The 16,107-nt window shown below is 48.9% G+C and overlaps 1 protein-coding gene across 7 annotated transcripts in view; it reads left to right on the top strand.

Annotated features, from left to right (window-relative positions):
- The window catches only part of PLD1 (phospholipase D1), a 75,886-nt gene that overhangs the window by 18,185 nt on the left and 41,594 nt on the right, over positions 1-16,107 (top strand). For all 7 annotated transcript variants that reach the window (XM_056358178.1, XM_056358180.1, XM_056358181.1 and 4 more), the window contains 5 exons: positions 8,678-8,863; positions 9,210-9,337; positions 9,625-9,770; positions 10,578-10,686; positions 12,287-12,352. In XM_056358178.1, the coding sequence (XP_056214153.1) occupies positions 8,710-8,863; positions 9,210-9,337; positions 9,625-9,770; positions 10,578-10,686; positions 12,287-12,352 (603 nt within the window). In that variant the 5' untranslated portion in view covers positions 8,678-8,709. The remainder of the gene's footprint in view (positions 1-8,677; positions 8,864-9,209; positions 9,338-9,624; positions 9,771-10,577; positions 10,687-12,286; positions 12,353-16,107) is intronic.

Below are 16,107 nucleotides of genomic sequence, written 5' to 3'. Positions count from 1 at the left end.
TTCTTATTTCTTTGAGCAAGTCACATAAAGAGTCAACAAGAAGTTAACACCTTGGCACCTTCATGTGCTTTTGCATGTGGTTTTTACTAGCAGAAAGAGAAAAGAGAACTCGCGTTCCCATTTAATGGAAACTTGGCGATAAGCAGCAGGGCTGCAGCTGGAGCGGGGATGGTGACCTCCTGACATGTACCTGTGCTCTCTGCCTTGATGCAGAGCAGCTACCCTGGGAGCAGGTCTGGGGAGCGATGGCTGAGAGATCCTGTTGCAGTCCCTCAAATCCCACCCGGAGCGCCGGCTGTAGCGCTTTCCCTGGGTTTAGCTTGGCTGGCGGCAGTTCTGTGCCGATCTGTCAGCATTTATCAGCTGCCATCGAACCCTGCTGTGGGATGGAGGTGCTGGGCTGCCTTCCAGCATGCCGCTCTGCTCCGAGCTGCCGAAATTCCCTGCGGAAATATGGCTTGGCAGGTGGTGGTTGCTGGAGCAGACGTGGCACTGGGAGATACCAGAATAACATTGGATGATGTATAGGGCATCAGCCGCATGGACATCTATAGGTTTAGATCATGAAAATATGTCCTGTGTTTATATGACATGTTCCACTATGTAGAAGAGCAGCAGCAATGCTTACCATCCCGTGAGCCCCGTGGTGGTCCTTGTCACCGCTGGTCATTGTGGACATGGTTACATTTGCATTATGCTGTCGCCCTGGCAAGCTCCTCGCTTTTAGGGTTTTATATAAAGCTTTCATGGTCTCTGCCTCACGCCAGGCTCTGCATATCTGTCAGCACTCTGAAGTGCTGCATCCTTTGAGCTTCTTACTTTTTGTGCTCTTTGAAGCGAGTGCTTTTTCCAGCCTCTCTTTTCCCTCAGCCCAGGACTCCCTTGGCTTCTTTCTGTTGTGGGGTTTGGGGATGCAAAGATGGTGCTGGTACCCATGGTGCTGCCACCAGGTTCCCTTTGTCCATCTGTGGCTGCAGTGCTGGCTGGTCTGTGGGGGTAAATAACCAGGTGCTGCAGGCTCTGGGCATCCCCTGCCGTGGTTTCAAGGGTGTCATGTGCAGTGCTCCTGGCTTTAGGGGTGTGGACTGTGTCCCATGACCGCACCAGAGAGCAGGGGGGTCCCGGTGACCCAGGGGCTGAACACAGGGTGCGAGTGCTGGACTTAAATGCTCTCGTCCTTGCCTGAGAAATCCAAAACATGGTGATGAGTAAGTGTGTGAGGGGCTGGCGTTAATCACCGATCAATACCTAATGATGGGCTTCCCCTGGCAGCCCGGGGTGAGGGCTGTGTCGCCGGGCAGGGGGAGCAGAGCCCCGTCTGGGGGAGCAACCAGCACTGCAGTGGGAGATCAGCAGCCCCTGCTCATCTCTGCCTGTTGATGCTTTACTGTTCTGCAAAGCAAATAAAACGAGTCCTTGGGAAGCGCCTGACGCGTAGGCTGGTCCTGGGTGTGGGGGAAATGCAGCACAGAGGGGTTTTCTGACTCCTGCAGTGGGTTAGTCACCACGTAACGACAGTGCTGCCGGCGGTGGTGACCAGGGCCTTACCTCACCGTTTCCCTTGACCTGCCCCATTTTTCTGTTGCCTGTTCTCTGGCACAAACGCTGTGGGACAGATACTGCAGAACCCAGTATGGGGAAAAGAGTGGCTCTGCCCCAGCACGGAGAGCGCAGCAGAGGGATTCCTGTAGATTTACCTGTTAATTCCAGGCAATCCCATCTTGAAGCCTCTCATCCCCTCTTGCAAACAGGCCGTGTGGATTCCCATGACTTAGCTTTTCCATCGGGCAGGCTGGTGGCTTGGCAGCACGCCTCGCAGGGAAAGAACTGTGGAAATCAATAAAGCAGAACCAGGGAACTGTGCTGCAGTCATTAAAGTGGGAAGAACTAATTGGTTCCTGCATTTAGAGGTATTACTATTAAATGCAGGAACTTTGTGAGAATAATTGTTTTGGAAACAGTGTGCTAAAATACTCTGGTTTTATCAGCATTGGGCCAAAGATAAGAAAATTAGGTCAGGGTGATGTCAGAACATGATGTTCATTGCTGATTTGGATTCATATTTCAGTTCTATTCCAGCTCCAGATCTTTCCAGGGTGGGAGCAATACCTTGGTTCCGATTCGGGGATTGTTCTGCTGCTTTTAAAAAAGAAACCCTAATCCTTCTGTGCTGTCCTTGTAGTATGAGCATCCAGAAGGGCACATTTTCAGGAGGTGTCTCCATGTGCCATGCTGGCCGCTTGTTCGTGTGGTTGAATGGCTTCCATGTACTGAACTGAAGAGCGGGGTTAAGTCATTGCTGAGCATTTTTGAACCCCTCAGTCTTTTTATTAAAAGGAAATTTAATGTGCTACCTACAAGTAGCAGGGGAGGGTATAGTGAAAAATAAAATCAGCGTGTGTCTCTGGCTCTGTGTGGGTATGTGGCTTTCCTGAGCTGGAAAATGGAGCACTCTGCAGGTGCTGGTAGGGACCTCAAACCTGGGGGACATTTCTCAGCTGCTCGGTGGAGGTCTGAGATCTGCCAAGGACTGTGGAAGGAAGGTGTGCCAGGCTGTACATCTTCAGGTGGTGACAAGCCCAGCTTCTTCTGGGGGGATGCAAATAACCCCTCCAAAAGGGCTCCTGTCAGATAAGGGTATTTCTCCATGAAGGAGTGGTCCAAACCTAATGTTAGGTCTAAACCATGATGAAATGGCAAGTATTTACGTGGAGAAGCTTCATCACCACCAGGCAGCGCAAATAGCTGTTGAGGACACTGTGCCTAGGATTGCTTTGGCGTCTGTCTCCTCTGGGCTCTCGGTGCCTGTGTGGCTCCCAGCCTCCTGGCAGCAGCAGCAGCAGGAGGAGGGGACAGGAAATTCATGGCTTCAGCTGTTTGGGGGTTGTTTTGTTTTTTCTTTTTAACAACGCCATCTCATTGCCCTCTTGTAGCCTGAGCCGGTTTTGCTCCACGCAGGCAGGGAGTCTTGCGTGGGTCCCACCGCCCGCGCTGCCTGAGGGACAAAACCAAGTGTGGGAACAGAGGTGACTTGTCACAGCCCTTGCCAAAAGGTTGCTGTACTGGGAGAGATGTCATGAGAACTGGAATGAGGGTAACTTGCAGGGATTACAGTGTTACTCGCCGTGGGGATGGGAGTTGATGTAGAGCATCAAACCCTGGGAGGCACTAGCAGGAAATGCCTGTTTTTACTGGATTTATTTTCTCTTCCCTCCTCCTCTCTTTCCCAAATGAAAGTTTTCTCAGTTTCATAGCTCTGCATGGTGCTAGTCAGCATTGTAACCTCATTAAGGAGCAGGGATTATCTGAGCGTGTTGCAAATCTGCCACGAGACTTGCAAGAGAATAGACTTAGGCTGACTGAATTTTAGGTAGTCTGTGCTATTACCATCTGCATACATTTTCACATCAGGACTAGAATGTCTTCAAAACACAGAACTGTTCATGAATATTTACTGAAATATGCATTTTCTGTCTTCCAGTTTCGATGTTTCTAAAGCTGGGGTTTTGTTGTGCTATGCAACAAGTAGAAAAACACTGTTCCTTTAGCAAAGGCTGAGATTGTCATATGATCCCCCAAGGGATAATTTGGGATTTAAGCAGAACCAAAACAGCAGATAAGAAAAATAGATACTGGGCTTGCAAAACTGCAGGATGGAGGTTTGCAATACATTCACAAGCACTCAGGGATTAATATAGCTAATTTTTGAATTTTATAGTAATTTTTCCTGTACTTGCAATCTTAATTCTTGGTGCAGTCACTGTTTCCAATGTATATATGTCAGTGGTTCGAGAGGTTTGGGGCCCACATGCTGTGGGGACAGTCGGGCAAAGGGAGGCAGGGAGTTTAAGTTGTGCTTGGAAGAGGAAATAATTAGTCTGCAGTCTGGGCTGGGCGGAGTTGGGGTCAGCGGTGTTTTACAGGTTTTTTAGTATGTTGTTTTCCTTCTGTTTTTTACTATTTCTCTTTTCCCATGTTTGTGCATGCTTTCCAAAGTTTTCCTTTCCTGCTGAATTTTTTTCATTGTTTTTTCCTCCTTGCTGCTTTTGCACAGGCAGGCTCTGAGGAGCCGGATAATGGTGGAGCAGGTCACCGTGCCAGCTCCGGGGAGGCAGGTTCGGGTATGTGGGTGCTGGGGGTCTCCAGAGCGAGCTGGGGGGCTGTTCCCCCTTCCTTGCCCCAGGGAGGTCCATGAGACCTCCAGCCTTGGGGACTCACAACCCCCTCCTCGGACAGTCCCGTGTCTTTGCCATGAGACAAGGCTTTTCTCCCTGGTCTCTCCTGGAAACCTGCAATTGGGAGCAATTTTCCCACCGGTCCTGCTCGCAGCAGCCTCCTCCAGGCTTGCAAGCAGCTGTCATGTTTTGTACAAGTGTCTTCCTTCTCTTAGTCCTGAACACTGTTGTTATGGGTCAAGTGCTTCAGATCTGAATCTTCCTGTTTTTTGTTCCCTATCTTCCTTTTTGGCTTGCAGGCAGTAGCCCCGTTTGTACACCTTGGCACAGTTTTTTGCCGTTGTTTGGATTCCTGAATCTTGACCTGCTGGAACCCTGGGCTCTTTTTTTTTTTTATAACTTTTTCGTTAACAAACTGCTGCTTATTTTCCATCCTGGATGGCAACAGCCAAATACTGATATGTAACATTTGTTTCCAACAAATCTCATCCTATTATTTACACCCTCCTACAATTTGCCAGTATCACTTGAAGTCTCTGTCCTTCACATAATTGCAGCCTCCAAAGCTGACAATATCAGCGAGTGTTCTAAGTCCATCATTAGCGTGAGCAGCGAGTGGCACTGGATGGCCAGGGCCTCCCCAGTGCAGCCCATCTATTTCGCAGCTGAATCACGGCCAGCCGCACTTGGCGCGTGCTTGCACCCAGCCTGTTGCAGATTAACCCGGGCGCATTCCTCAGCCTGCCTATGGGAATGCCAAGAGCATCCGCATGGAAACTCTGGCCAAGAGGTTAAATAGTTTTTACCGAGCAGAGCCGTATAAAGCAATTTGGAGAAGCTTTTAGCAGGACGTGGTATGTCCTGTCTTTCCAGCTGACCCCTGTGCTGCCCTCCCTGCCCAGGGTGGGTTCGCCTGGTGTGCTTCGGCTCGGCAGCAGCCAGCTGTGACGGGGAGCTCAGCCGCTGCCCGGGTTCCTGGGGCTTCTGGCAGGGCTGTAGACAAGTCACGTTCTCCCTCTTGAGCCCATAATCTGGCTATAATCTTGACAGGGAGAGTCTTGCTGCTGGGACTGACTCGGGTCCAACTGTGTCTGGACTCTGCTTTATTCCAGGACGTATCTGTGCCAGCTGTGAAAACTGCTTTAGCTTTAAAAAAAAAATAAAAATAATCCTGAGTTATGCAGCTCTGCTGTGGTCCTTAGCAAATAATCGTGGCACACACTGGTTAATTGTTTATCCATTAACTGACTGTGTCAAATAGTTTGACAAGAGGAGCCCGGCCGTACCTGGCACGGCGGGGCAGGGAGGAGGCGGGAGGATGCACGTCCTGTCTGTGTTGGCTCCTGTCCGCGTGCCCTTCCTCCAGCCCTGGCCGTGTGGTATTTGTCTGCTGGTTTCCTTCAAGTGTGATTGCTGGCACGGCACGTACAAAGTGTGTTTGGTCTTGTGTTCTCTTTGGCCATGAAAACCTTTACTTTTGGAAAGTGCATTAACATTCCATGAAGCAAGAGCATCTCTTCAGACTTTGAAAAACAAACAAAACAAAACCAAGCGCCCCCCCCCCCCCCAAAAAAAAAAAAAAACCCACCAAAAAATAAACCCCATCCCCAAACTGTGTTTTGCTTCTAAATGTGAATACAGACAGAAGAGATAAAAAGCAAGATGCTGCTTTATTTCCAGCTAGAGAGGGCAAAAAAAAATTCCTTGCATGGAGTACTGAGCGGGAGATAAAATAGGACTTTATTGTATGCGTCAGTGCAGAGTGGGGAAGAGATGCTGTCCGGTGTAGGGCAGCTCTGGGCTCCCCCTGCCACCCCCCCGGGTTATTTGGGAAAACCGGATAGCACGGCCTCCCTCCTGGGAATGCTATTTCTGTATGTCTGCTTTCTAGGGAGGAAAACAAACATCCAAAGCCAGTCTATATCTGGTGGAATGACTTCACTGCTAGAAGAAAATAAAAACTGTACCTTAAGCTCTCTGAATCATTAAAGCCCCCTGCAGTGTAGTGTTGGGAGCAGGTAAGGTGTAAAGCTTCTGTGGATGAGAACTGGCTTTCTGTCAAGCCATGGGGAGGGAGGTGTGGGCAGTGCTGGTGCCCAGTTCCTGCTGCGGGGAGGCTGTGTGATGGGGCAGGGTGGTGGGTGACAGCACTGGGTTGGTGGTCCAGTGTGCCTGTCTGTCAGGGTTGCTGCAAACTCCTGGTGAGGTGGACACGTGTGTGGCTTTGCAGTTGGATTACTCGGGCGGGTCTCTTGCAGTGCTGGTCCCAGCGAGCCCCCAGTCTGGTCCTAAAGCCGCCTGGGCTGTGGTGGCATTCCCAGCCACCAGCGGAGAGTGGCAGAGCTCCAAGACCCTTGAGCACTCGCTCTCAAGATGAGGCTCTTGATTCAGCATTTACTTTGGTATAAAAGAAGAGATTGACCCAGTTTTTCCTAATTCAGGTCTGTGTGCAAGTGGATTTTTTATTTTCTGAAGGCAACTGATTTTAACATGTTTTTCAGCTTACATGATACGAGTCTTACATACTAATAAAATTACATACTTGTTTCAAGAGCAAAGAATAATAAAGAATGTTCTTTCAAAAGCAGCTAAACACATGAATTATAAAATGTTAAATGATTTCCAAATTACAGCATATCCAGTTCTTTCTGTGGAGCTCACTCAAGAATAATTGCGCAGTGTTCTTTGCAGAATTTAACATCAGAAACGTCGCACTTCTCTTTCTTTTTTTTTTTTTTTTTTAATCTTTCTGTCTCACAGTGCAAGAGCTTCCACAAGTATAAATGAGCATCCTTGTACTGGCTTCTGTAAAATGTTGCCAGTTTGTCCCATCCATATTTTTTCAGTGTAGCTGTTGAGCTGTGACATTTATTGCAGAGCAGAGCAAAGACTGAAGGGACTTTTTGTCACAGAGATGCCCAGGAGCTGGAGCTTGGCTGCATGCAGGGACCAGCGTGGGTCCACAGCCCCATGGCTGTTGCAGAGCCTGGAGGAGGAAGAAGCTTTGCAAATACTCATGCAAGCACTGAAAGTTTGCACTGGTGTTAGTGGATGTGCTTTGTATCTTGATTTTTTTTATCATTTTTTTCCCCTATTTTTTTTTTTTCTTCCTTCCCTGTTTTTGCCCTGATTCAGGCTCCTGGCCCAGATGGGAGGGGTGAAGATGGGAAGTGCTGTATTTGTCGGTGCCTAACGTCGCCAAGAGGCACCGCCTGACTGCCCTGGCCAGGCAACAGCCTCCCCACTGCCCCTGCCACCAGGGCTGGTGGGCTGGTCCCCTGCAGCCCCCTGGGCTGTGCAAGAGGTGCGAGCTCGGTGTGGGGCTGTTAGGGGTGGTGAGCATAAAGACACGCTGTGGTGCCCACCGGTGTTGCTCCCAGGCTTTCTGCGGGCACTGGGGTGCCCCTGCCCCTGCTGTGCTCCCTGGACCGGAGCCCTCGTGGCATTAACTGTTGAGCCTGCTGAAAGGATGGAGCTGTGGGAGAGCACGAGACGTGCAGATGCCACGGGCAGTTGTATAAGGTGCACAGAAATGGAGGAAATCAATGCCAGGAGTTGATGTCACTAGTTCAATGAAAGGAAGAACACTTAATAAAAACCTCTCCTGATTTTCTGAGTGAGTTTTTCCTCAGTGCAGCCTAACCTGGGAAGCGCGGTGTCATGTGATTTAAGCCTAGGATTTGGCTGGGCATTAATAATTTATACTTTTACTGATGCATCGCCGTTATTACAGAGCTAGCTGAGATGATCAAGCAAGTTGATGCAGAAAGTTCCTTGCTTTCCCTTTGAAATGAAGGCATTCCTAAGCCACAACCAACCCTCTGCAGGTTTTTGTAGCTGGAAAGTGAAATACTGTGTGTTTTCCCTTCTAACGTACAACCCGAGTGTACGAGTCCTGTGGTCACTGGCACTGGGGAAGTTTTCCCTTTTGGCCTGAAGCTACCTGTGCGCTGTCACTGCTCCAGCTGCCCTGGGCAGTGGTTTTATGTAGCTGCAGGGCTGGGCATTTTGCATTGGGCGTGCGAGGTGGGGGTGGTTGGGTGCCACAAAGATGCTCAGAGGGCTGGAGCACCTCTCCTGTGAAGACAAGCTGAGAGAGCTGGGGTGGTTCAGCCTGGGGAAGAGAAGGCTCTTATAGCAGCCTTCCAGTACCTAAAGGGGCCAGCAAGAGAGCTGGAGAAGGGCTCTCTACAAGGGCATGTAGTGACAGGACAAGGGGTAATGGCTTTAAGCCAGAAGAAGGTAGGTTTAGATTGGATATTAGGGAGAAATGAGGGTGGGAGGCGCTGGCCCAGGCTGCCCGGAGCAGCTGTGGGTGCCCCGTCCCTGGCAGGGCTCAAGGCCAGGCTGGACGGGGCTGGGGGCAACCTAGGCTGGGGGGAGGTGGCCCTGCCCGGGGCAGGGGCTTGGAACTCTGTGATTTTTAAGGTCCTTTCCAACCCAGACCAGTGTCAGGTGTCGCAGAGGGAGTGATGACAGCTCTGCTCCTCCTTCCTCCCCAGTGCCCCGTGGCTCTGGCGCACAGGTCCCTGAGATGTCACTGAGAGATGAAAGCCATGCAGCTACGTTGACGCTGAAGAAGATCGCTGCAGACATGAGCAACATCATCGAGAGCCTGGACACCAGGGAGCTCCACCTTGAGGGGGAGGAGGTCGATGCGGAGGTGCTAAATGACCCAAAAGGCACTGGTGAGTTGGCAGCTGTACGTTCTCACCTCTGTCCTGCCTGGATTTAATAACCTATAACCTGCTGACAGGTAGGGTACGACCTCAGTGGTTTCACCGAACTCTGCTGTTGAACCTGGTTTATTTAGGACCAGGAGGCATTACTCTCAGCGCTTGAATTCTTCAAGTCACCTCCCTTCTGTGAAAGTTTATCTCCAAGCTCTCTTAAATAAAACCTGGTATATTTTAGTGGAATTAATGCTGCCGTGTAAATGCTCCCATGTTAAAGTATTGCAGCTGTCTGCTGGCTTTCATGCCCTCGTTGGTTGTTACGAGGCTGTTGAACTAATGGGGTTTGTGGTCCTTCCAGCGTGCATTCCTTTCTCTGCCATCTATCACACCCATCCGTTCAAAGAGCCGGCCACGCAGACGTACCTCACAGGATGTCCTGTTCGAGTGCGTGTGTTGGAAGTGGAACGCTTTACTTCCACAAAGAAGGTCAGAACTTCCAGAAATCTTGTTTAATTTCTGTACAACTGTATTAAAATGCTTTTTGTGGGTTAATTCTGCGGGTGTTTGTTCGTGGGCTGCAGAAGCAGGAATGCCTGTGTCTCAGAAAACACTCGAGAGAGAAGGTTATCTGTCTATGAAACCTGATAAAGCAGAACGAGAAATTGTGAGACAGAATGATCCTCAAGTAAAACTGAATGAGGGCCCTTTAGGTGAGCAGCTGCAAGAAAATGACTGTTGCAAAGCCGCATGCCTTGTGGTGTTCTCCTCTGCAGGTACCAAGCCCCAACGTTTACACCATCGAGCTGACCCATGGAGAGTTCACCTGGCAGGTGAAAAGGAAGTTCAAGCACTTCCAGGAGTTGCACAGGGAGCTGCTGAGGTACAAAGCCTTCGTGCGCATCCCTATCCCCACCAGGAGGTGAGTGCTCAGCCCTGCAGACGCCGTGGGCTTTGGGAAGATGAGGTCTTCTTTTAATAGCACATCAGTTTGGCTTCACTCATCCCATTTACTTTGCTGTAAGGAGGAGAGGGCGGGAGAATTTAGCCTCTACAAATATTTAGCAGCTATAATAAAAATATTTAATCTCTACGTAGTTAGCAGCTGTAGCCTAAGTGGCACAAGCATCCCTCTGCTGACGCAGAGAGCATGTGGGTCCCAGGTCATCAGCTCTTGAGTTGAATTTGCCTTGAATTTGGGGAAGAGTTAATGTCGTAAAAATTGTTGGTGCACTGTGGCTTTCTGCAGACATGGGCTGGGTGTGGGCGGTACGGGGGTCCCTGGCATGGGGTGGGTGCTCGAGGTGGCTGGAAGCACAAGGGAAAAGAGAAGTGGTATGGGTCAGCGAGAGCCTCCTGATGCGAAGAAATGCGGGGAGATGATCATAGGAAAGGTGAAATTATGAGGACTTAAGGGCTGGGGGAACATGATGCCGTAAAACTAGGGGTTTAGGCTCCCTTCCTTTGTAAGGGTTAAAAGAGGACCCTCAAAAATCAAACTCTTATATTTATCTGTTATATTTTAATTTGTGAGCCAGTTGGAGCATACTGGCTTCTTAAATGAATCCATGCTTGCTTTTTTTTTTTTTTTCTTTCTTTCCTGCCCACTCATCTCAGTTTTTAAGAGCTTGGATAGGAAAACTAAAAGCATTGCAGAAGGGTTACGTATGGAGGCATGCACATGCTCGCAGCGCTTAGCCTTGACATCGGGGTTTGGTTTTCCTTCCAGCCACACGGTGAGAAGACAATCCATCAAACGGGGAGAACCGAGGCAGATGCCGAGCCTGCCGCACACCGCGGAGAGCACGGTGCGGGAGGAGCACTTCTCCAGCAGAAGGGTAAGCGCCTGGCTCGGTGCGCGGGGCCGGAGGGATGTGCTGGGGGAGGTCCGGCGGGCGTAGCGATGCCAGGCAGTTGGCTTCCAAAGCCACACGCTGTCAAAGCCCTTGCTTTGTTACCGTTACGGTCTTTTGCTTGACAAACGTGGGCTTTGACGAGTCCAGCTTTAACGCTAGATTTTCCTCTGAGCCAAGAGGAGGAGGATGCTCCTGGGGTTCGTACCGGTGAAGTTTTCCTCTGCCATGGAGGAAAACCATGATGCCCAGAGTGGTGGTTCCTCTTCTTCCACCTGCTCCAATGTAAAGGTAGCAGAGGCAGCTCACAGGGCCAAGTTGTGTGATGGAGGCAGCCCCACAGTCATCAAAACCTGAGAGATTCAGTCCTGTCCCCCTCTGAAAGAGGAGATGACAGTCAGGCTCTTGATGCAGAAGTGGGTAATTTTAGCCGAGGCACACGTGTTCTGTGTAACTTCATCAGATGTTAACAGATGGGCCCTTCTGCGGAGAGGGTGGATGTCTTCCTACCTCTTCACTGCAGTTTTGCTATTTGTGAGAAAAAAAAACAAACCCAAAAACACACAAAAAAAATCCAACCAAAACCACCACCACCCAAAAAAAACCCCAAAAACCTCTGTAACCCCCCACGTTTGTTCACCCTTTAGCATCCTTTTTCTGCCGAAGGCCCAAAGGGCTGTGTCTCATGACTGCGGTGCAGATGACCCTCCCTGCTGTGCACAGCTTTACTGCTGTGTGGGAAGTTTCAGGAGAGAGATGTTCATTTAAAAGAGGAAGAAAACTGTTTTCTAGATCCTTTTCCCCGTCCCCGCCTTGATTTCTCTGGGGGAATCCCACAGCTTTCACCATGGGGATGCATACCCCTGCTGCCCAGCTGGGGAGCTCGGTGCTGGGACACTGGCGCTGAGAAGGATGAAGGTCCCCATGGCATTTTTCTGTTTTCTTTGCGTCCTGCAGGACTCTGCCCAGTTTCCCATGCCCAAACTGCCTAATCTCTTCTTTGTCCGGTTACCGTGAGGATGGGAAGGGATTATCTCTCCTCTCCTGGTTTCTTCTCTTCTCCCCTCCTGGCTGAGGGACGCACAGGCTCTCCAGTGAGTGGTGGTCTGGCCACCGCCCTCTCCGTGGCTTTGGGACAGGGCAGCGTGGTCACTGTGCTCCTCGCCCCATGGACCTGGTGTTTTAGTTAAATAGGCTCTCCCGGTTTTATCTGAGGCTATGTTTTCTCACGAAGCTAATTCATGTGGGTCAGAAACAGGGGGGACGTATTTTGTATTTAAAATTGTTCTGAAATCTGGGCTCGGCCAAGAAAGTTGACCTCTAAAGCAGCAGTGCCAAGGAACAGCTCTACTGGTAGAAGGTACAAACACGGGTCTGTGAACAGTAAAGAACCTGTGATCAAACTGTTGATGCTGCTGAGCTATATAATCTTCCATGAGCACATAATAATGTTTTATTTTTCCATTCAGGCTGGAAAGCCTGTCTGATTTCTTGATTGCTTCCTAATGCCAGACAGTTGGATTGTGGGTTTTTTCCCTTGAAAATTGCCACATCTTACCTTAAAGTTTCAATGTTTTAATTGTAGAAACAGCTGGAAGACTACTTGACAAAGATTCTAAAAATGCCGATGTACAGGAACTACCATGGAACAGTAAGTAGAAATCGGTTTGCTTAAACTCTTAAAGAATTTAACAAATGTTGAATTCATTGGAAGAAGATGTGCAACTTATGTAAGAAAACTTCACAGCCGTTTTGCAAGCGTTTTGTCTTAGCTGATTTCTCCAACATGGATGTAATGCAAGTAAAACCAAAGGAAGAGAGTGAATGGCTCAGTCTTACAGGTCACGTAAATATCACTAACATAACAGTGATATATCACTGTGGTATATAACACACATGTATCACTGTTATAACACAGTGCTAACCTCCTCAGGACAGTCCAGCCCAGAAAGCTGATTGTACATGTATGATGTAGTGAGTTTCTCTGTAAATCTGGGGAGTGTTAAGATGATAAGTGGAAGTTTTAAATTCTTAAACAATTGGAGTCCAAGCCATACGTGTAATCGCTCCTTCAGTCTGGGCTTTTTGTATGGTCCAGGGTGCAAATACATCTCGGGTTCCTGTGCGGTTTCACTGGGTATCACTGATACTGACTTTGTATGAGCGATACCCATCCACCTCTGCAGGTATTTCGTCGCTTCCAAAGGGAGACAGTAGTTGGCTTATTTCCCCGAGTCAGTAATCTTCTTGAAATGAGGGGAGATGTCAAATCCAACCTCAGGCCTATTTTAAGCAAAAATAGTTCCTCTGGAAGCCATCCTCAGATGTTTCACCAGTAGTCCTCACCTGTCAGCCACAGCTGTAACATCTCCCTAACGTGGTAATTTATTTCCCCTATTCTTGGCTGCACAGTGGCTGTGTAACTCCATCTTTTGTATCACCAGCAAAACCTGAGGCACGCACCGAGTAGCTGCAGAGCTCAGTGACGTTTCTGAGCAAGGGGTGCGAACTGGGAACACTTGGGTTTCAAACAAGCCAGAAATGTAGCCTGAACATAGGGTGTCTGTAGCAGCCAGTTCTTCTTTTTGACTTTTGTTGTCTTGCTTGGGTAGGTATCCTGCTCTTTTGAGGGATGTCAGTTGTGTAGAGATGTTGGGCAGCTCCTAACTGGATGTGGTGCCCCCAAACCGTGCGCGCGCGCTGCAGAGCTCAGTGTGTTGAGCGTTATAAGGGACAAAGTGCTCAGCCAGGGCTGGCCATCGCTGTGGGTTCCAAGAAGTCTTCAGACTGGGGCTGAAGGAGCTGTGTTCCTTGCGGAGTGCTGCTTGTAGGGACAGGCTGTGGAGCCAAGTCCAACGCAGCCGAGCCGCGTCAGCCTGCGTGCGGCAAACAGCCATCTTTTGTTCCGAAGGCAAGACTGGGATAACTTGGCAATTCTGATCAGTAGCATATGCGGAGCGGGGGAGAGTGATTTTACAGTGCAGATCTGTCTTGTCACTCTTAGGCAGGCGTGGCTTTTTTTTCCAAATATTTTGGAGGATTTCTGCTCCTGTAAGACCGTGGGTGATCTTTTGCCCAGGTTGCTGCAGTGGGGGCCGGCGAGGTGGTGAGCGGTCCTGCCTTGCCCGGGCAGCTGTGGGGTGCTCCCCTCCTCCTGTGCTGAATCGCCCTTCTGTCCCCAGCCCCCGGAGCCAGATGTCACTTTGCACATAAATTCTCAGTTCATTGTTGGCTTTCACTGGATTTGGCCGCAGCGAAGCGTTCAGTGAGGCTTCAGTGCCGCCAGTGGTGGTGGCACTGAGAAGTGCAGTGGGTCCTGCAGGTGATGCTGGAAGAAAGCACTGGGAGAAAAATGTTCCCTTAAAAAAAAAAAAAAACACACCAAAACAACCCCCACCGTTCTCTCAGTAAAATCTGAACGAAGATTTCTGGCATTTTCCTTGGAACTGTTTGTCCTCCTTGGAACAAAAGGAAGGCTTTGCTCTTCCCGTGGTTGGGAAATCTTTTGCCTGGACACTGAAAAATGCTTAATCTCGGGCACGTTGTGACTCCTGTGTGTTCCTCTCATCAAGTCTGCACACCGAGGTGCGTTTTAAAATCCTAAATTTTTTGTGAAGTCAAACCTGGAGTTGCAGTGGCAAGCTGCAACCTGCCTGATGTGTAATCCTTGGTCCTCATGCAGAGCCTGCTCGGGTCAATCACATCTCCTTGGAGGTGGTTTTACATCTGACCTGCACAATTCAATTCGCTTTTTTTACTACTTTTATTTTGCATTTGTGGCTAATTTATTATTCGTCAGTGAGAGGATCCCCGCTTTGTAAGCTGTCTCGAGCAGGTGCTGTGCATGGGGAGAGTCGAGCCTGCAAGTCGAGCTTGTAGTGGTTTTGTAGACCTGAAGCTCCCAGCGGGGGGAGGATCAGGTCCACGGTGACCACATGGCACTGTGGAGGTTGTACACCCTCTAGCCTTTCTAGGTGACACTTCTGCAGGCTGTGGAAATAGAACCTACCGAAGCATCATCATTTAGAGGTGTACTGAGTGGCCCTTTGACTGGGTATCTCTGTCTTACAAAATTTACAGCCTTCTCGTGCTTCCCTGAATTTCCCAGCCCTCATTGTAGCAGAGTATTTTGTGTGGCGTTCACAAATGGGTGGGTAGCTGCATCGTGTTTTGTGACCAGACATCAGGCTTCATAGCCTTTCATTATTTTTTTTTTTTTCTTTTCCTTTTGGCTATGTGACTTATGATTAAATCTCATGTCTTCTAGTCCCTTCCAAAACCTTTTTATAGTATTTCTGGGCTGAAGTGCTTCAAGACAATTAATGTTTAAATGAACGTTGTGGGAATCTCAGTGTGTTAATTGTCCAAGCTTTTGTTCTGGGAAATGGAAATTGGGGAATATAGCCCAAAACCATCAGAAACAGGGCCTGTGGTTTTTATCTTATTCCACATAAAAAAATTTATTAATTGGACCTTTGCATCATTTTTTTTTATGAGCTGCAATAGTTGAAAGATGCCTAAGCAAAATAAGAAATTAGATGTGGCTGAAGCAGGGTGTCTGTGTCTGTAACATTTTGAATGAACTTTAGTGAGCGAGTCTAAAAACCTCATTGTAGGTGAAAGCAGAACAGTGTAAGAACAGCTGGGGTATGTGAGAGTAGCTGCTGTTCTGCCTCTGATATGGCACTTGGATCTGCAGACCATGGCAAAGGTCCCTGTCCAACCCTATGGTATTTTTAGTTCTTGCACTTGAACTTCAGCATGTTTAATTTTTAAAATTTGGGTTTAGTTTAAGCCGGGGGTTTTTGTGTAAGAAGTAACTGGCATCTTTAGCTGAACAATATTATTCTGAAGGGTGGTGTAATTTCATTTTTATTGCCAGGCATAGCTGCTAATCAACTCTGTATGGGTTTTTAACCCACTAAATTAAAAACAAAAGTTGAAATGAAAACGTAGTGAGGAGCTGCTGAATTCTTTCTGAAATGCAGATGCTCTGTGACATTTTTGCTTACATAAATCACATGTGCTCGACATTGCTGGCAGAACGGGGCAGTTTAAAACCGTGGCTTGTGCACCTTGCAGCTGGCTCTCCACCTCATAGCTTGTCTTTCTGCAGCTGATCGCTCCCGTCTGGGTGCTGTTTTGTTGTGGTTTTTTTTTTTTAATTGCTACAACAATGTCATTGAAACGGCATTCTCTAAGCCTGTATCTCATACTTAAAATATTCGGCTGTGGATCACTCTGAAACCAGAGCGGGGTGCCAGCTCCCCGGGGAGGCAGCTGGGCCATGCAGGGATTCCGATGTGAGGGAGATGAAAGCGTCTCGCTGCTCTGCCTTCTCCTCCTGGTTTGTCTGTGAGTGACGAGCACCTCGGATGAAAGGCAGCGTAATGGTAAAAATAGCCA

The sequence above is a fragment of the Falco biarmicus genome, chromosome 13 (assembly GCF_023638135.1).
Source record: "Falco biarmicus isolate bFalBia1 chromosome 13, bFalBia1.pri, whole genome shotgun sequence".
Classification (NCBI taxonomy): domain Eukaryota; kingdom Metazoa; phylum Chordata; class Aves; order Falconiformes; family Falconidae; genus Falco; species Falco biarmicus.
Note: the sequence above shows the minus strand (reverse complement) of the source record. Positions and strands in the feature narration are given on the sequence as shown.